General features: G+C 47.3%; 2 protein-coding genes across 2 annotated transcripts; one reads left to right on the plus strand and one right to left on the minus strand.

Moving 5' to 3' along the window:
• Positions 1-5,817: 5,817 nt before the first annotated feature.
• LOC117844332 (AT-hook motif nuclear-localized protein 18) lies at positions 5,818-7,646 on the plus strand. The gene has a single exon (XM_034725063.2). The coding sequence runs from the start codon at positions 6,407-6,409 to the stop codon at positions 7,361-7,363; it is 957 nt and encodes a 318-aa protein (XP_034580954.1). The 5' UTR covers positions 5,818-6,406; the 3' UTR covers positions 7,364-7,646.
• A 10,865-nt stretch (positions 7,647-18,511) lies between these two features.
• LOC117854556 (uncharacterized) lies at positions 18,512-18,892 on the minus strand. The gene has a single exon (XM_034736785.1). The coding sequence runs from the start codon at positions 18,890-18,892 to the stop codon at positions 18,512-18,514; it is 381 nt and encodes a 126-aa protein (XP_034592676.1).
• Between the last annotated feature and the right edge of the window lie 623 nt (positions 18,893-19,515).

The following is a 19,515-nucleotide window of genomic DNA, read 5'->3' on the forward strand; positions in this document are numbered from 1 at the left end:
GTGCTAGGATAGGCCTAGAGAGAGTGAGTGCAAGGTGTTGCTACCTTGTGATTGGTTCAAGGAGTGAACCACCATTGTAAGCTTGGTGTGTCGGCGCCTTGGGGTCTTGGTGGCTCGCCGACAAGTTTTCGACCCTCCAGCTTGGTGTGGGGTAGCGATGATGACCGTGTGCGGAGGATAAGGAGACCCCTTCCTTTATGGAGAAGCTTCATAGTGGAGACGACATCAAGGTGACCAGAAGAGAGGGTGTGGTGAGCCTTGCCTTTGTGGCAAGCTTCTCATCTAGCTTGGCAAGAGCCTTTGTGGTGAGTTCAAGACCTTGTAGGGAGAGATTTGGTGACCGGGAGTATATTCTTGGTGGAGCTCCAACGTGAACTAGGGGTGGCAATTACCTACCGATACCACGTGATAAAATCGTTGTGTCGAGTTTGCATTCTTCCTAACCCACTCCTTTATGTTTCTGCATTTTATTCTTGCAACTTGAGTGCTTTACTTACTATAGTAGAATCTTGATAGGCTTAGATTTAGGTTGCAAAACTTATTTTGGGTAGGAAGAATCACTAGATCAACTAGATAGTATGATCTAGTTTATATGTTGAAGCAAATAGTGGGAGCCTAGGCTAAGGATTTTAAGTTCACCTAATTCACCCCCTCCCCCTCTTAGGCTACGAGCACCCAATCTTTACAGTTCATGTTCTCATTTATCGGCAGTTTGACAGGAAGAAAAACGCTCTTGGTACTGGCACTTGCGGCGTAGCTGCTCATGTACACTACTCTGTAAGTGATAAGGTGATAGCGCTAATCAAGAAGTTTAAGCATGTTGGCGCCGTTGCACAAACAGTTTTGGAATTTCCTTGTAGACGGACCAATGCTCCATGTGTATGTGCTATATAATAATTGTGGGTCATGATATATGTGCTTGTGGGCAAAATATTAGGGCTAAGCTTGTACGCCATAGTTGGGGAAACCTTAATTCCAAATCCCTACCCGTTGCCAATCCTAAAGCTAAAGTGTATGTGCACCGTTTCATTACCAGGAAATGGTTTGATTTGTCATCAAGGAATGCTGATGAAGATTACAAAGATTAGTTCATTCATCACGCACTGAAAGCGTGCATTGACGTACACCCCCAATTCATTCGGACCCATGCAGGCTACGTCCAGCACAAACGACCATACAAATTGAGAGAATGAGTCAAGGTTAAAGGGGACTTTTTGCATTAGTCTCATGTCAATATGAAGCGCCATGTCAACACAAGGGCGAGTTTGACAAAAATAAAAATTAAAGAATTAGATTGGCCGATTTAAAAGTTGAGGGACATACAAGGCAAAGTTGAGGTATCAAAATACCACTTTCAAGAACGACACAATAGGGAGCTTATGTGCTGCTATAAGACTTTGAGGAGATATTATTATTTTGAGCTGAAAACTGTAAGAATGAGTTTAAAGTTGAAACTTGCACACTCCACGCACGGTTTAGGGCTGGGGTTAGGAAATTACTTAACCTTCACTACTGGGGAAGTGACCTTTAGTACCGTGGTCAGGAACCCCCCTTAGTACCGGGCACCTGACCGATGCCGTTTGTTTCAACTTTAGTACTAAACGACCGGTACTAACCATCCGGTACTAACCGACCAGTACTAAACGGCTTTGCGTCCAAAAAATAAGGAAAAAAATTGACAAACAGCCAGGAGGTCCCCGCGCACGCGTATCGTCGCAAGTCACAAGTCACGCAAATTTCACGCGTATGTTTTCCTTTGGAAATAACCCGTGGAGAGGCCTTTTAGTCACCATTTAGTACCAGTCGGTGTTATTGACCCTAAATGGTACTCCACGAGGTACTAGTGTTATTGTCCGGTAGTAAATGGTCGATGCCTTTTAGTACCGGTCAATAACACCCGGTCGGTGACATTTAGTACCGGTCGGTGTTATTGCCCGGTACTAAAAGGCCTCCGATGACCGGAAATTTCTACCCGGTACTAATTTCGCGTGTTAGTATCGGAGAAAAGCTGTTCGGTGCTAATTTCATGGATAAATGCTCATATTTCTAGTAGTGCTTGTCAACTTGAATGATCTAATAATATTCATGATGACATTATGCATGCCAACAAGAACCAAACAAAATGAAAAAAAGGATATGGTAGTAAATATAACTGAATAACTTTCTTCTAACACATGCTTGTTCTTTAATTTCAAAGATTTTCCTAACATTTTAAAAAGTTTTTCCGAATTTATGGAGTAGTGAAATTAGAAACCCTGAAATGAAGGAATTAAAGGATGCATCGTGAAGTCAATTAAAGTATAGTGGGAAAAAACAATAATTTGCCTAGCATTGCCACACTGATGTGTGGCCACTAAGGATAAAACATGGGTAAAGAAACGAGAAAACAAAATACCCAAGCGCTTGAGATAATGAAATTTTCGTTTGGATGTGCGCGGTGGCTGGGCACAACGCTCAAGGTTGCTAACTAGTAGTAGTACTACTACAGACTAGATAAAACGGCACACTGCTAGACACAAAGACAAACATTAGGACAAGCAATTTTTTACTTGCATATATACTTCGTTCCACATGTATGAACACACTATAGACTTGTGAATCCATAACTAATTAAACCAAAAGCTAGTCAGCTATAGTTTTTAAAAGGAGACATGGACTGTGATCAGGATTATATTGCATTGCTTGCAAAAAGGAGAACATAGTAATCACCTGAAGTTCAGCATTCATTTGCACTTCCCGAGATCTCTTGCATATACTTTATGACCAATTCGATCATCATTGGTGATTAGCTATTTAAGCAATAAACATGTACTTGCCTTTCAGCCATGAGAAAAATATATACTGGTTCCTCTCATAGTTTATGGATCGGTATCTGCAACAGAATCCATGCATGTATATCCTTGGACAAACGACTAAAAACCTTCGAGCATAAGTTTACCACACACATATAATCTATACACCACAAAACCATGAACACACTTTTTTTCAAAATTTTTAATGTTTCACATGTACTTAATATTCTAACAAACTGCCAGAATAATTCTAAAACAAATTAAATAGCTGTATATATGCTTGTCACAATAATGTCATACTCCGACCCTATCATGTTTAGGATCCTGTAAGTGCAACATTAATTTCTTATCGCAAAAATGCTTTGCTTCAAACCTCAATCTAGCTAGTGCCATACTTTAATTTGGCTATACGCTTCTTGAAAAGGAAAAATAGGTCAGTAGCTATACGCTTCTTGAGGAGAAACCTTTTCGTTGGGCCATGTGTACATATATATAGCTTTAAATTGGCCACTTTGTCCGATATACAACCTGTATACTTTCATTTTTTTAGAGTTTCTGTATACTTTATGTTATACCTAATAAAATGCATTATATATTCCATATTTATGTTGGGGGCTGGGAGCAATAACAAGTAATAATATTCATTGCTCTCCTAAAACATGAAAGCATTAAAGTTTTATTAATTTAATAAAACCTAATAATTTCTTATTTGCATAGAGTGAGAAAATAAATGATAAAGTATTTCCTGGTAGACCTTAAATTTGAACGGGTCGTGACACTGTAGAATTCTTTTCCGATTCAACGGCACGATCTTAGTGATGGATATGAGCATATGTATTTGACCCTTGAATTACTAGTATATAATTTGGTAGTTACATCATTATGTTAGTGATATATTTTTGCATCATGGAAGCTCGATGGAGATGGGCATGTGGCATCTAAAATATAGGTAGTTGACGTGGAATTTTGCCGTGTCACATCAATGTGAAATAATGCAGTTGGACATAAATTAGTCAATGGTGTTGAAGCTTGGAAAATTACATCGAAACAATGTCCCTATACCATCTGCAACACCATATATCATGGATCAAGACCTTGTCCCAAGTGAAAACTTGTGCTCTAATCAATGCCGCCAGACAGTTTAGCGAAGTAGTAAATAAGCCGTGAAAAAAAGGGTATGCATGTACTCTCAAATTTTGTTAGGATACCAGCAATAATATGGCCAATTTAACGAAAATTCAGTCCATCTCACATGTGTCAAACATCTGTTTGGACAGAAACGCTATCAAAACACACATATGTTAAACCCATATATAGAACATGTATACGTCTATAACTTAACCATAGAAGTTTGGCTATATATGTGTTGAACATATACAATTCTCGGCCCTTCAAACTCGGTACCACCGTGACCATCATCGTTCCCATGTACACAGCTCAAGCAAGTCATCGATCGCAGTCAAGCAAGCAGCCAAGCACGATCCATGAGAGGATCATCGAGCGACGAACAGGCCGGAGCTTTCGTACCGTAAGAGTCGTCTCAACGCTAGACGCACATAACAAATACTATACTATATAGGCTAACGACACATAGATTGTCGAGCCCGCTAGCTTGGGGGCTGGAGCAAGTACTCCCATTGTTTAATCAGCGGTTAGCTACGCGCTAACCCAGGGGATTAAGAAACTGGTTAATCCATCTGGTCGGCATAATTTTAAGTGGCCTCACCTTTCAAGTCGGACCAATGGGACAGCGATACGACGACCAATGGCAAGTGAGTCTTTTGGGCGAGGGGCGTGGCGTGGGTGGCCACACCGAGGGCCGCAAGGTCGGAGAGCTAGCTAAGCTAGGGATATGATCGAGCTGCAGGCTGCTGCTCTGCTCCGAGCAAGCATGATTGATTATTAGTTAGGGTTCGCGACTCCCCAAAACCAGCCTGTCCGAGAACTGATTAAGGCGCGTTGGGTGGTTGGACCTGGACCTGCCGGCGGGTCCTGACGTCCTGGATAACCGGCAACGACAAGGTGCCATGGTTTGCTGTTGTGCGTGCGTGCCTACAAGAAGCTAAGCTCTGGATAGCTGGAACTGGACTGGATCGGCCCATGCATGGACTAATTAACTAAACTTTTCAAGGGACCATGCTCCTTCAAAGAAATGGAGCCTTGCTTTGGAATATCCCATCCCAATCAAACTCGAGCTGGTCGCTTTCATGCATGATATGTACTATTATTGAGAAGATGTAGTGCTAGTGAATTACAAGGTGTGGGAAAGGGGGGCATAATTGTGTTAGCCTCTCGCTTTCCTTTCTATGAAACAGCTAGCATTCATTTGTTGCCTGACTCCTGGGGAAAAACTAATTCTCTAGATGATGATGTGTTCTGCTAGAACCACGGCTTGCGTCAACTATCAAGTAGCTAGTGGCATAATAAGCGGTCAATCAGAAGATGTCATATGTAAATTCAGGGCAAATTAAGGGAAGGGTAAAAAAGATACGGAGAAAGTTGGACGTAGCTAGGTTCATCCTGGTTTCCATCTCTATGCATGTGAACTTGACCTTGCGATGTGGATCGTGCAACGGCTCTATATGCGCGGCCTACCCACCCAATAACTTCCATTTGGACGCGACTTGCTCAGTCTTACTAAGACGCAGAATTAGACTGTAGTCAGACTGACCAATTCATTTGCTCATATATTAGCTGAGGACATGAACCCTAATTGCAGTCACAAACAAAACATAAAAACAATCTGACCACTATTCACTGAGTAGACTGGAACTTTGCAAGTCTCATCAGGCATAAACATTCTCAACCGGCCAGTCACATCAGGAAGCTCAACTTTAGAGATCAGATGTGATGCTTGGGAGAAACAAATACATTCCATACTACACATCAGTGCACAGAACTGTACTTGATCCATAAGTTACGAACAACTTTTTGTACACACACTTATCAGAAAACAAGCGATTATATTTTGGGATGCTGAAGAGAGGTCAGCGTGCATCTACCGGAAAAAGGGGGAGAGTGAGAGAGAAATGCCTACCTAGAGAGAGAGGGGGAGTAGGAGGAAAACGGAGTAGCTAGTCTAGTTAGATGCCCTAGAATCAGCTGAGAAGTTGGTGGTTGACATGAGAAGTGCCTTGCCCCCTCCCTCGCTTTGTCTGGTGTCTGGTGAGGGGTAGTAGCGGTGGTGGTGGTGGCGTCCCTCTCCTCCTTCCCTCCCACCTATCATTATTCTAATCGAGCGGCAAAGTGGAGAGAGCGAGCGAGAAAAGAAGGGGCAGGGCGCCGTCTTTCTTTCCATCCATCGTCTCTTTTCCCAGTCCTCTCACACACCACACCACACCACAGCCCAGCCATGCACTCAGCTCCTCTCCTAGCTTTCCTCCCTTAATAATTGGCTAATTCTTCTGCTCCTCTCCCGGCCTCCTTCTTTACTCCTCCCTTTGCTTTCGTTGCCACTGTTCCATCTCGTAGGTTTCGTCGTCCCTGGCCACTTGAGAGATTTGTTAGCAGATAAGATTGAGGCCACAAAAATAAAAAAGATCTCGCAAGAAAAAGAAAGAGGGCGAGAGGAGAGCTAGCAGGGAGGGAAAGAATAACCTAGCTAGCTCGCGCCGATGGATCCGGTCGCGGCATCCATACACGGTCACCATCTTCCTCCGCCGTTCAACACCCGCGACTTCCATCACCATCTCCAGCAGCAGCAGCATCACCACCAGCTGCAGCTCAAGACCGAGGACGACCAGGGCGGCGGCACGCCGGGGGTGTTCGGCGGCCGCGGCACCAAGCGCGACCACGAGGATGACGAGAACAGCGGCGCCAATGGCAACGGAAGTGGCGGTGGCGGCGGAGGTGATGAGCTGGCGCTGGTTCCTCCATCTGGTGGTGGGCCAGAGGGCGGAGAGACCACCCCGCGCCGCCCGAGGGGCCGGCCGGCGGGGTCCAAGAACAAGCCGAAGCCACCGATCATCATCACGAGGGACAGCGCCAACACGCTCCGGACGCACGTCATGGAGGTTGCCGGCGGCTGCGACATCTCGGAGAGCATCACGGCGTTCGCGCGCCGCCGCCAGCGTGGGGTCTGCGTGCTCAGTGGCGCGGGCACCGTGACCAACGTCACCCTGCGGCAGCCAGCCTCCCAGGGCGCGGTCGTCGCCCTCCACGGCCGGTTTGAGATTCTCTCCCTCTCCGGCTCCTTCCTCCCCCCGCCCGCGCCACCCGAAGCCACAGGGCTCACCGTCTACCTTGCCGGCGGGCAGGGGCAGGTGGTGGGCGGCAGCGTCGTCGGCGCGCTGACAGCAGCCGGGCCGGTGGTGATAATGGCGGCCTCTTTCGCGAACGCGGTGTACGAGAGGCTGCCGTTGGAGGAGGACGACATGCTCGCCGCCCAAGCACAGGCCGACAGCGCCGGGATTCTCGCCGGTGCGCAGCAAGCGGCGCAGCTCGCCGGCTCTGTCGATCCAAGCCTCTTCCAGGGACTGCCACCGAACCTGCTCGGCAACGTGCAGCTGCCACCGGAATCAGCCTACGGATGGAACCCGGGCGCCGCTGGTGGCCGTCCGGCGCCGTTCTAATAATTGATGAGGCCGCGCGCAGCTTAGAAGAGGTTAAGTGATATAGCTTTCTTCAAGCTTCACTTGGAGTCGCATCGTGGAGAATTTCCCTGGGAATTATGCATATGATTTCGGATGTTAATTAGCAAGTTATCTTAAGATTGTTTCCGAATATGTAGGTCGATCTCTATCGTTTGCTTTCGCTATTTCTTGTGTCATAACTAATCTTGATGCTGTTGACTTGAGGCCGGGGTTTGTACCTTATAATGATCTTTTTAATTTCTTTCAAGCATTCAGTAGCTTAGTCCTTTTATCCATTTAGAACTTAATTGCTAGTTCTTTAATCCGTAGCTTTAAAGAACTGCCGCATTATCCCTTGATCGACACACGAAGAAGGTAGCTAGGAAGAAGACCGGGAGATGAGGAAGCTGGGAACGAAGGAGCTCTAGGATAAAATGATGAGATAGGCCTAGGGAGCATGTGGAAAGATGTGTGTACTTTTTACCCTGGCCTGCTGGGCAAACTTCTCTTATTTCCAAGCCTTGGAAGTGAAGGTTTGATCGGTACGAGAAGTGCCTGTCCTGACACCACCACCACGGGCACCACCATCATCATCGCATGCTACAACACCTGCCATCTCTTCCCACACTCCCATGGACACTGACTCCGAGAATAACTGAAACTCTGTAGCACTGCCCAATTGCCACCATCATGTTCTGCAGGCCAAGTAGCAGCGTAGTAACTTCGATCGCACGTACTGCCTTACAGTTCCATTTCTTTATGCAAATGCTAGCTTCTTCAGTTCGATCTTGTTGCTTCATTGCTTCAGTGTTCATACTGTGCACTGCTACGACTAAAATATTCACCCCCGATCGAGTCAAATGGTGATGGCAATCAGGGCCATGCCCAATAAGTAGCCCATGCGTGAGAGATCAGACTAGGGAAAATATTTTATCTTGCGCTCTTGTTCCTGAGGTCTCCCTGTTGGGGATCTATGAATGTGAGAACTGCACCACGTTGCAGGTAGAGGGTCAGTTGCAGTCGTACCTTTTCGAGGCAGACTGCGAGATTTTAATGCCTGCAGCACCAAACAAGGAAGCACACGAGGTGTTAGATCTGGCCCCTATTTGATGCCATGTTATCTCATGTTTTTCTTTTTGTCCTCTGGTTTGGTCAATTTAATTTGGACGGTATGGGGATCTAGCTAGCATGAAGATATGGTTGGTTCTTCGGTTTCGATATTGGAGTTCCCATCGCAATAATTTGCTAGTGTGTTTGCATGCACTACATTATCGATCAATGGAAACTGCTTTGATGTGCTTTGATGTTGTTGATATTCATACGTTTCTCTATAGACTAACTCAAAGTTAGAGAAGTTTAACTTAGGATAAAAACTAAAACTATTTACATTTTGAAAAGGAGAGAGTACGTACTTGATCAATGCAAACTTTAAAGCAGACTATATGCGTATATCTAGATGATAATATTGAGTGTCTTTTCATTTCTTAAATCCTTTTCTTTGTGTCTTCATATATAATAGATGGAACTATACATACTATATTCTAGAACTGCCTCATGTAAACCTTCCTCATGGGCATCTCCCTCCGCCCCTGCCGTATCCCTGCACCATTGTCTCTTCCACCCCACTGACCATGTCAACAACTTGCAGCAACACATACTAATGGGGAAATGGAAAGTTTATCAAAGCATCTTAGCTTCTAATTTTCGACTTTAATTTAAAAACTCCCACTTTTCAACATTTGATTTTCATCTGTGAAACTTAAGATTTTGATTGAAAATTGAAATTGCCAGCTGAATTACAAAACTTCATCAAATTAAGTTTGAATTCTTATTAGTTCAGAAAACTAACAGCAGCTACAATGCAATGTACAATACAATCGTGATGAACCAATGACCAGATGCCTACGTGGATGCTTGAGCACTAGACTTGGATATCCCGAGAAGACACCAATCTCCTTTTTGGTTAATTTGCAAAAAAAAGAAAAAGAGAATTGAATTTGATGTAATGGAATAATGAATACAAATGACTTGACAAGATACAGCTTGATACTTTTCTTTAGAATGTGTTGGTTTGATTGCTAATGGTGTGGTACTTGCTTGACACTTTTCATTGGGCAACATGGGCACATGGCACACCAACGTGGATGCATGCCAACTATGATAGGAGACTACTAGATTGAACCTGAAAATGAAAATTAAAGTTCGTGGACTATATTCACTACTAAAAAAATGCCAGCACAGCCGGTATATTCACTACTACAAAAAATGCCAGCACAGCCGGGCTATCACCGTTGGTTTTATATGAACTGGACGTGATGGTGTATCACCACCGGTTGAAAGGTTGGTGGGGCTGTAAGGTGTTGAAAATGGCGGTGATAGAGACCATCACTGCCGGTTCCAATTACAAACCGGTGGTGCAAGTTTTCATCGCCGGTTTTTAACTCCAACCGTTGATGATGGATTCTGTGGACCCGAAATTTTAACTCAATTTGGTTCGTAAGAAGGAGCTCGCGTCCGACAGAACCTCTCGACTCCCACCCTTATCCATCCGTCTGCCTCCTCACTCTCCGCCGCACTCCCTCTCTTGCCTCTCTCCTCTTTCCGCCGCCCAACCTCACGCCTTCTCTTCCATCTCTCCTCTCTCCGCTGCTCGCTCTTCTTTCCTTCTCTCCACTCAACCCTCCCCCTCGCTTACCTCCCATCCCCGTTGTTGGTATATTTAACGAATGTGAATAAATCCACAAGCACACATATACCATTGTAGCTTTCACCTCAGAGTATTCAAAGGATATCGAATCCAAGGGAACGTGTGTGCGCTAACTTCTATTCTAGTCGGTCCAAGGACACACCAAGATAAGTGACGAGGGTAGAGAGGATTCCTAAAGGTAGCACTTGAGGTAAGTTAATGATCGATCTCTTGATTATGGATACTTGCTTCGGGTACTCGCTTACCCCTGGTCTACCAGGCGACTCTGACTAGCGGCTTTACTCTATATCCAAACGTGGAGGATTACAAAGGACCAATAGGGCTGTCACCACCTACGGCCGACCTCTAGTAACTCGTGGGATATAAGGCAAATGAAGGATAACCTCTAGCCTATACACCACGTCTACGCTATTGATTACTACTACAGTCTAACTACATCTGACGTCTCGTAGCAAACTACAGCATTCTATATAAATATAGAGCGATGAACCTGCAAGCAAAGAGAACTGATCTCACTTAGATATAAGTACTACTAGTGTATACTGTAGCAAGGTCTAAAGATATATGTGAGAGCATATAAGCCTATACTATGATTGCAAGGGTATAAGACTACTCATGAAGATAAGAACCAAGTATAATACCATAAGAAGGAATCATAAATACTTACTTTACCAAAGGAAGCCAGCATTCGTAGAGGTACAAGCTGAGAGGAGAGTGCCAACACCTCGGCACTCTCATCGAACACCCCTCACTCTCTCCCTATTCTAAGCACGAGCTAGGTAGGGCTTCACCTTTGCAATAGAGCACCAATTCTCTCTTGTGTGGTGTGTGGAGAGTGAGGGTAGGGTTTCTTATTTATAGTGTGGAGGTCCCTTTGGAGAGTGGAGATGCTCCTAGCATCCCAAGAGAATATTCTCGTCCAACTTCTCTCCTTGTGCCACCTAGTAGGATCCGAGGGTGCAATGCGGTAACCCCAACAAAATAGTCACAACCACCTTCAGGAAGTCATTAGGAGCCGCCGCGTGCAAGCTAGGCACAATGGGGGCCACCCCTGGCTCAGACAAACAAGGGGTTCAGTTGAACCTGGGCATCGCCTCTCATGGCGCCTTTCGTCTGGGACGCTACCTGGTGGACCGTCAAGTCGGTGCAAGGTGCCCTGCGCCAATTTAAGGCGGTTTACCCCCCTGATGTGAGCCCATGGATCTATGTGCTCTTCCCTGATTGGTCGGAGTTGTGTTTCTTTGCCTCTTGGGTGTGTTTTCTCCTCCTTTCTCAGGATAAGTCACATGCATACAAATATTCACTAACACTTGTCGAAATGATTAATAATAAACCCCTACCACTAGGTTTGGTGATTGATCTTGATAGATTTTATGCAGGATTTGACGATCAAATGTGGTACTTAAGGATCGTCAATAACACCCCCACACTTAGCCTTTGGTCATCCTCGAGTAAAGGGCAAAGTCTAAGGTGGAACATAACTTCTTATGATAAGGATCAAACATGTAAGATATTCAAAGCCATACATGTAGTTGTGAACTTTTGAAGTGTTTATCAAGTTACCTTGGGCGGTTGATGGCTGGAACGGTCTTGATTCAAATCCCATCCACTCCTTCTGTCTTAGTAACTTGAATTTTTGACAATATTTTTAAAAAGAAAACCTTACCTGGATCCTCCAATGATTCTCTCAAATCGCTCAATGTGTATAATCCTCACCAAGGCATTCACTTACCTTTCTTTACCCTACTTCTAATAAGGCTTATGTGGAGCTAAAGGTAGGGATAAAGATGAGGCATACCTGCATCACATATGTTGCAAAGCAAAAGACCGGATCCAAGTATAATGCAAGTCATACAATCTGAACAAGATGTGCAAGTGTGTGGATGGAATATGGTGGAAAGGTGTATGGACTCCTTTTGTATGATTCTATCTCTCAAAGTTTTCTCTTTCTTTTGGAAATGGGCTATTTTTTTCTTTTTTTCTCTCTTTTTCATCATGCTTTGAGCATGGCTTTATTTCTTTTTGCATAGCCCATGTCTCTTTCGCCAGGATACATTTGGAGATAGAGGTCACACCTGTCGGATTTAGTTGCCTAACAATCCACCAGGAGGTTACCCAAGTGGTTGATTTGTAGGCAGGGAGGATTGAGAAACCAAGAACTCAAAGGTGATCATGAGAACACGAAGGTTTAGATAGGTTCGGACCTCCGGGGAGTAATACCCTACGTCCTGTTGTTGGCGCTAGAAATTGACTGATCGAATCCCCAGCGTCAGACACACGACCCGGGAGAATCTGCTTAGCTCCTGTTCGGGTGATCGCTCTGGTGCGGTTCGCGCGGCGTGCCAGCCAATCTGACCTGTTGATTGGCAAGGAGAGAAACGTGTCAGATCCCAGGGGTTGCGATCGGCTAAGGTTCCGATCTCGAGAAAGCTTATCAGCGAATCGGCCGATTTGCTGTAATGAGGAAATCGGCTACAATGCGACCGATTACCAAGCAACGTCGATAAAGAAAACCACTGAAGTAATCTAAACAACGCTGTAGTAGCAACACTAGGAACAGATCTAATCGGCTATGCGTAAAATAAATAGATTAAATGACAAAGTACAAGAAAAGCCGAAATTACCGATTCCTAGCTGGGTAACTTGTGATAAAACCAGAACGACAGGAAAAACCTAGAATTCTAGTAAATATCGATAACTAGTGAATAAATCTAAACGAAACAATAGCGATGCGCCCGAAGTTAAAGCTTAGAATTTACTCGATAAGCGGAACTTACAAGATCGGCCGGAGGTCAAGTTGATGCAGCCCCGCCAACCCGTACAAACTCGTGAAAAAGGAGAAAAGTATTGGCGAAGTCGCCGGCTTGAAAGTAAGTACGAGGAAATAGTAGTTTGTTGTCTTGAGTTGATGATGATTACAGATCTACAAGGGTGGATATTTATAGCCTGTTACAAACGACTTCTTATCCGATTAGAACTCTATCCCTAAACTTAAACAGAAAACGAATATTTACAACTACGCTTCGTACTAGGTCGATTATCATGCTCTTCATTGGCTGATTCCTTCTTCATCTTCATAATCCTCTTTAGGCTCACACCGGCCCAATCGCTCCAACCTCCTAATCGGCCGATTTCTACTCACTCCATCGGCAAGGGACAACCGATTAGGACCCACATGTCGGGGGCTCTAACTACTCCGACCCTAGGACCTAAGGTCGGGCGAGGCGGAGATCCTCCCTCGGAAGGTCGGGCGCATCCGATCCCAGGCCTCAGGAGTCGGACAAGGCGGAACTCCAAAGGTCAATCGGCCGATCCATGACTGTAGCACCAATCGGCCGATTCCCAACCGCCACCCCTGTGTCTCGCCGCTCCTTCTGATTTCTTCCTTTCCTGACGCCGATTACACACGTGTCAAAATCTGGCGTCAACACCTGTATTTTGGTGGATTGTATTGCTAGTATTGTTCGGGGAGAGTTGATGTGTCTTAGGGAGGTGCCCTTGGCCACGTTATATAGGCTGACAACTAAGGGTTACAAGTCGATTTGAATCTAATCTAGCCGGTTGTTACATGGAAGACAATTTGAGTTGGATTACAAGAGTATCCCACAATATCAGGGCTGATTTGAATCGTCCGGCCTCCTTGACTTGTACTCCAAGTATCTTCTCATCCTTGGCCCGCACGTTCTGATCGGGCAGGCCCACTTGTCAAGACCGGCTAGTATTCTGGCTGGTGGGGACCCATATCCCTCAAGCCCCCGAGCGACGTATAGGCGAATAGGAACCTGAGGACATCACAACGAAGCTTGGAATGTGGTTGGCTGAAGCTGCGATGGCATCATAGTGATGGAGAGGCTGCGTAGTGCTCAAAAAGGAAGAAAATTCGAGTGAACACAGAGCCATACGTGTAGAGCAAAGTCGAGCGCCGAGCTGATGGATGTTGGGCATCCAGTAGGTCAATGCAAAGGACATGGAAGGCATCGCAAGAGGCACTCCATATGGAGTAGCTGCTTGAGCATTGAAACGATTAGTATAATTGGTCCAATGGTCAAAAAGGAAGAAAAAATTGATCCCAGAAGCAGGTCCTAGTGCCTGAGCACAAGGATAGGCGAAGTCGCGGAGGCACACCAAGTCGAAATAGGCGCCCAGCCCCCGAGTACAGGGACTGGTAGAGCCACGGAGGCACGCCGACATGAAATAGGCGCCCAAACCCTGAGCGTGAGTGCGAGGACTAGTGGAACCATGGAGGCACGCTGACCTAAAATAGGCGCCCAGCCCCTGAGCATGAACGCGAGGATTGCCAGAGCCACGGAGGCACACCAACCTGAAATAGTCACCCAGCCCCCGAGCATGAGCGTGAGGACTGGCAGAGTCACGGAGGCACGCTGACCTGAAGTACGCGCCCAGCCCCCGAGCGTGAGCGCGAGGACTGGCAGAGCCACGGAGGTACGCAGATCTAAAGTAGGTGCCCAACCCCCTAGCGTTAGCGCGAGGACTAGCGGAGCCACGGAGGCACGCCGACCTGAAGTAGGTGCCCAGCCCCCGAGTACGAGGACTGACGGAGCCACGGAGGCATGCCGACCTAAAATAGGGGCCTAGCCCCCGAGCGTAAGCGCGAGGACTGGCAGAGCCACAGAGGCGCGCCAACCTAAAGTAGGCACCAAGCCCCCGAGTGTGAGCGTGAGGACTGGCGGAGCCTCAGAGGCACACTGTGAAAAACATAATAGAAAACCTACAGACTCTGTCCAATGCGTGCGCCACAATAACAGAAAACCCGCAGATTTTATTGCTAGGGTTATGCCGGCACGTCCTTGAAAACCCCAAGGGGCGTGGTTCCACTTTCATTTCCATTAGCCGCACTTGCGTCGCCGCCGCTGCAGTCCACGGAGCACAGCGCCACCATATCCGTGAACCCTAAGCCACGCCGGTAGACTTTCCAATCTGCTCACGCGCACTTCTCTGTCCCCACCTGAGCCGTCGCGCTGCTGTATGTGAATCAAGAGCCTCACGGTTATTACATCCAAATACCAGGGAGTAGAAACCGAAGAGATGGCCCAAGCACAGGCACCAGATCCATCCTTTGTCTGGGTGAAATCGGTGATGACGGAGGAGCGCATCTAGGCACTCGTTGACTAGGGTCTCCTCGGACCCCAGACGCTACTCGAATGGAAGGCAACCGCCAGGCAAGAGTTCCCCAGTGAGGATGAGATGGAGACCATGGTCTTCACATCCTTCTTTGAGCGCAGATTTGGGATCCCGACAGGTGATTTCTTCCGGGGTCTTCTCAACTACTACAAGATTGAACTGGTACATCTCAATCCTAACTCAATTTTGGATATCGCCATCTTCATTCATCTGTGTGAGGCGTACTTGGGCATCTCCCCCATTTCGATCTGTGGAAATATTTGTATTAGTTGAAATCTATGTCGACTAAGGGGAAGCCACGAGTGATTGGGGGTTGTGGAATTCCACTGCGGTCGAAGAGAGTGCACGAGTACTTCAACCTCTAGTTGTTGGAATCCAACAAGGGCTGGCACAAGGAATGGTTTACGGTCACCAATCAGAAGCTCGAGCTCCCACCGCGTACCAGATACGCCCTAGTGACTATGCCCGAGTGGTCGAACCAGCCGACCTCCACAGAGATGGTTCAGGTGAAGCAGCTGCTGAAGGAGATTGCCAACCTGAAGGTGCATGGGCTCACAGCCAAGGCTATAAGCATCAATTTCTATCAGAGATTGACACAACCGATCAAGAATAGGGTCCATCCAGCATATGAGTATATAGGGTCACTAGACACAACCCGGGATGTGTAGCGAAAGGTGACCAAGGAAGAAGCCGCCAACCAGGTATGCGAGTTTTTTGGTGGTATCATCAAGAACAAGAGCTGCCCCAAAAGCATATTCCGTCAAGAGGCCGGCCGACCCGGTATGATCTTAACTACATTGATTTGGCGTTCCCGTTTTGCTTTTGTGTTATCTCTGACTATTCTTGTTGATTGACCAGAACGGTGAATTTGAATTCTTTTGCCAGACACCACTTCCTGAAGGGGCCGAGCAATGACCCAAGATCCGCCTGACCACCGAGTCCGACTAGCCGCCTATTGCTCTAGATTGGGAGTCGGACTCCTCCATTGGCTCGAATAAGGACGTGCCAGAAGAGGTCAGCGGGGCCGAGGACTCCGCACTAGTAGGATGCCAAGCCCGGCAGGTTGTGAAGAAGCTTCCAGCCTCCTTGTCTCAGGAGTCAGACACACCAAGCCCGGCCACCAAGAAGAAGAAGACCGAGCTCCTTGAGATGACCATGGCCGACACGGCACGGGTCGAGGAGACACTGAAGGAGAAAATCCGTGGGGGGCTGAGCGAAGGTGTGTTGTCACCACCACCACCCTTGCACCCCAAGTTCCGATTGAAGCAGAGCACCTCGTAAGTGCAATATTGTTATATTATCTGTTTTGTGGTTCTTTTGTTGCCTATCTTGCTTAGGTTGCCTATCGCACTAACAATGTAGGAGGGCCGTGATGGATGATGAATCTGGTACGCAGCTGACTGGTTGCTCGTCCCATGCTAAAGGGGCGAGCGGCCGCATCGCTGAATAGTCGCCGCCTCCGGAGGCCAGGGGGACCAAGATGGTCGCGCCGGAGAAGCTGTACCAAATCCGGTGCTGCAATAAGGCATAGTCAGCTCTAGGGCCACGGATGCTGCTGTGGTCGACTCCGGGGCCGAGCAGGTGTCTTGTGAGAGAGCCAGAGCTGAGTCTCACTTGGAAGAGGTGCCCAGGGATGATCCGCTGCCGGAGAGGTCCACCAGGGATGTTGGCATGGACATGCAAGGAGGAGATGATCCTGATACCCTGGACTTTTCTGGGACTGACCTCACTGGGGACGCGGCGCAAGACAAGAAAGATCTTGCCGAGCTATGGCTGTTGTCCTCCAGGGTTTTTGAGTTGTTATTTGTAAGTATGCTGACCAACTCGGAAAACCTATATCTTAAATCCTGTTTCCTTGCAGTGCTCTGACTTTTAGAGTGTAAACAGGGTCTGGCCGCTCATGCTCATAAGAGGGCAGACGCGATCCAACGGGCTGAGGAATACCGGCTTAAGGCGCAACAACATGAGGCCGACCTCAAGAAGGCTGTGGAGTAGCTGAAACAAAAAGATATGGAGTATGCCTTGCAGAAATAGTTTTTTTGCTACACACTTGAAAGGTACGTTGTGCCGACCTGTCGACTCAGTTCTATGCTTGAAGTCTTGGTGCTGATGTGTGCTGGTTTGAATGAGCAGATGCCGAGGTGAGGGAGCAAAGGCTCAAGCGGCACCTCAAAGAATGCAAGGATTCAAATGCTCATCTCCAGCAAGAGCATGACATGGCGGTTCACCATGAGTACGCCGTGTCGCAGAAACTGGCTTACGAGGCAGGCTTGCGCAAAGATACTGACCGCTGCTTAAAAGCTACACTGCAAAGTCTTTAGTGTGACCAATCGGTGATTGCAAGGTTGGAGGTGGAGCTGGAAGATCTGCACAAGGCGGCCAGCAATGTGATGGACATGGTCCAACCAGAAACCAACCCGACCTCACCAACGCTACTTCTTGATCGCCTTAGGAGTGTGCCTGGTTAGCTAAAGGAGTTGCTAAACGACACTGCGGTGGAGTGCGTCAGGAATGTCTTGGCAGTGTTGAAGACACACTTCCCATGGATTCCCTTGGAGCGTGCTGGTGTAGGGGTCGTGGCCGACCTCAATGCAGAGAAGCTTCCAGAACTGGCCGACCAATTTAATGATGTAGCGAAAAACATTGTTAATGAGTTGGACCTGTAAAATGAAACTAGTGGTGTATCAAACTGTATGATAAGACATGTGATGTAATTAACTTAACGTATGCGGGAAGAAAGGGGCTCCCTCCCTCCCTTGGTGTATAGAACAGGACAACGTGTAGCTGAGGCCTATAACAGCTAAGCGCGTAGCCTTGCCTGACCAGCGTCCTGCTGAGAGCGGATCTTGAGCTTGTAGGAGGAGTGAACACAAGGTTGTCTAGCTTTCGTGAGCTAGAACACCGACCACAAGAGTTAGTCATATTGCCTTGAGAGGGGGAGGAGAAGGATGCGAGACCTAGGGGTCAACACCTGGGGAAAGCCCCCGAGCTTGAGAGCGAGTGGTTTGTCAAACAGGTCCAACAACCCTCGAGCGTTAGGAACAGCCCAGGCAAGGGACCTAGAACGAAGTAGGTATGCAAAGAACCTCAGAGGTTTTATTCATTCAATAAAAAGGAACAAAATAATACATAGCTTTTACATCTTAAGGGTAGAAACGCCACATGTGCTTGATGTTCCACGGATTTGGGACGCTTGAGCCGTCTGCCCATTGGGGTCGATAGGTGCCTAGCTAGATGACTTCTTTGGTGATGAAGGAGCCCTCCCAGAGGGCGGCCAGCTTGTGCATGTCCTTGGTGGACTAGATCCGATGAAGCACCGAATCACCGATGTTGAAGGAGAGTTCTTTGACATTTCGATTGTGGTAGCACCGTATCTGCTGCTTGTGGTGTGCATGCTGGATGAGAGCCGCCACTCGGTGCTCCTCGAGGCTGTCGATGTCGAGCCGCTGACTTTTTTCCATTTCACCTTCCTCGTAGTACTGGATGCGTGGAGCGCCAAAGGCTACGTCGGACGGCAAGATGGCCTCTGTGCTGTACACCATGTAGAAAGGAGTGTAGCCAGTAGCCCAGGTTTTCTGGGTCCGTATGCCCCAGATGACATGGGGCAGCTCACGTAGCCACTTGGTGGCATACTTGGACGCGTCGTTGAAGATGCGAGACTTGAGGGATTGGAGGACCATCCCATTCACACATTCGACCTGTCCGTTGCAGCGTGGGTGTGCCACTAAGGAGTAGTATACGTCGATGAGGTTGTCCTGGTAAAAGTCCTAGAACTTGAAGCCTGTGAACTGCTTGCCAAGGTCGGTGATGATCCTGTTTGGAACTCCAAAGCGCCGTGTGATCTCCTCCATGAATTGGGCAGCTTTAGCCAACTCGATGCTGGTGACAACCTTGACCTCAATTCACTTGGTGAATTTGTCAATGCTGTGTGATCTCCTCCATGAATTGGGTAGATTTAGCCAACTCGATGCTGGTGACAACCTTGACCTCAATTCACTTGGTGAATTTGTCAATTGCCACAAATATATGAGTGTAGCTGCCTAGGGCGATCTTGAAGGGTCCGACCATATCCAGCCCCCAGCATGCGAAGGGCTAGGATGGTGGGATGGTGCGTAGGGCTTGGGCTGGTAGATGTTGTTGCTTGGAGAAGAACTGACACCCTTTGCACCTTTGGATGAGCTCCTTTGCATCGGCTACCGCTGTTGGCCAATAAAAGCCAGAGCAAAACGCCTTGCCGACCAAAGTGCCTGAAGTAGCATGGTTTCCACATGTGCCCTAGTGGATATCATGAAGGAGGTCAATG

The sequence above is a fragment of the Setaria viridis genome, chromosome 1 (genome assembly GCF_005286985.2).
Source record: "Setaria viridis chromosome 1, Setaria_viridis_v4.0, whole genome shotgun sequence".
NCBI lineage: Eukaryota > Viridiplantae > Streptophyta > Magnoliopsida > Poales > Poaceae > Setaria > Setaria viridis.

What these genes read in the sequence shown, in the direction of transcription:
- LOC117854556 (XM_034736785.1), bottom strand. Translation starts at nt 18,892, where the DNA reads ATGGTCCTCCAATCCCTCAAGTCTCGCATCTTCAACGACGCGTCCAAG.
- LOC117844332 (XM_034725063.2), top strand. Translation starts at nt 6,407, where the DNA reads ATGGATCCGGTCGCGGCATCCATACACGGTCACCATCTTCCTCCGCCG.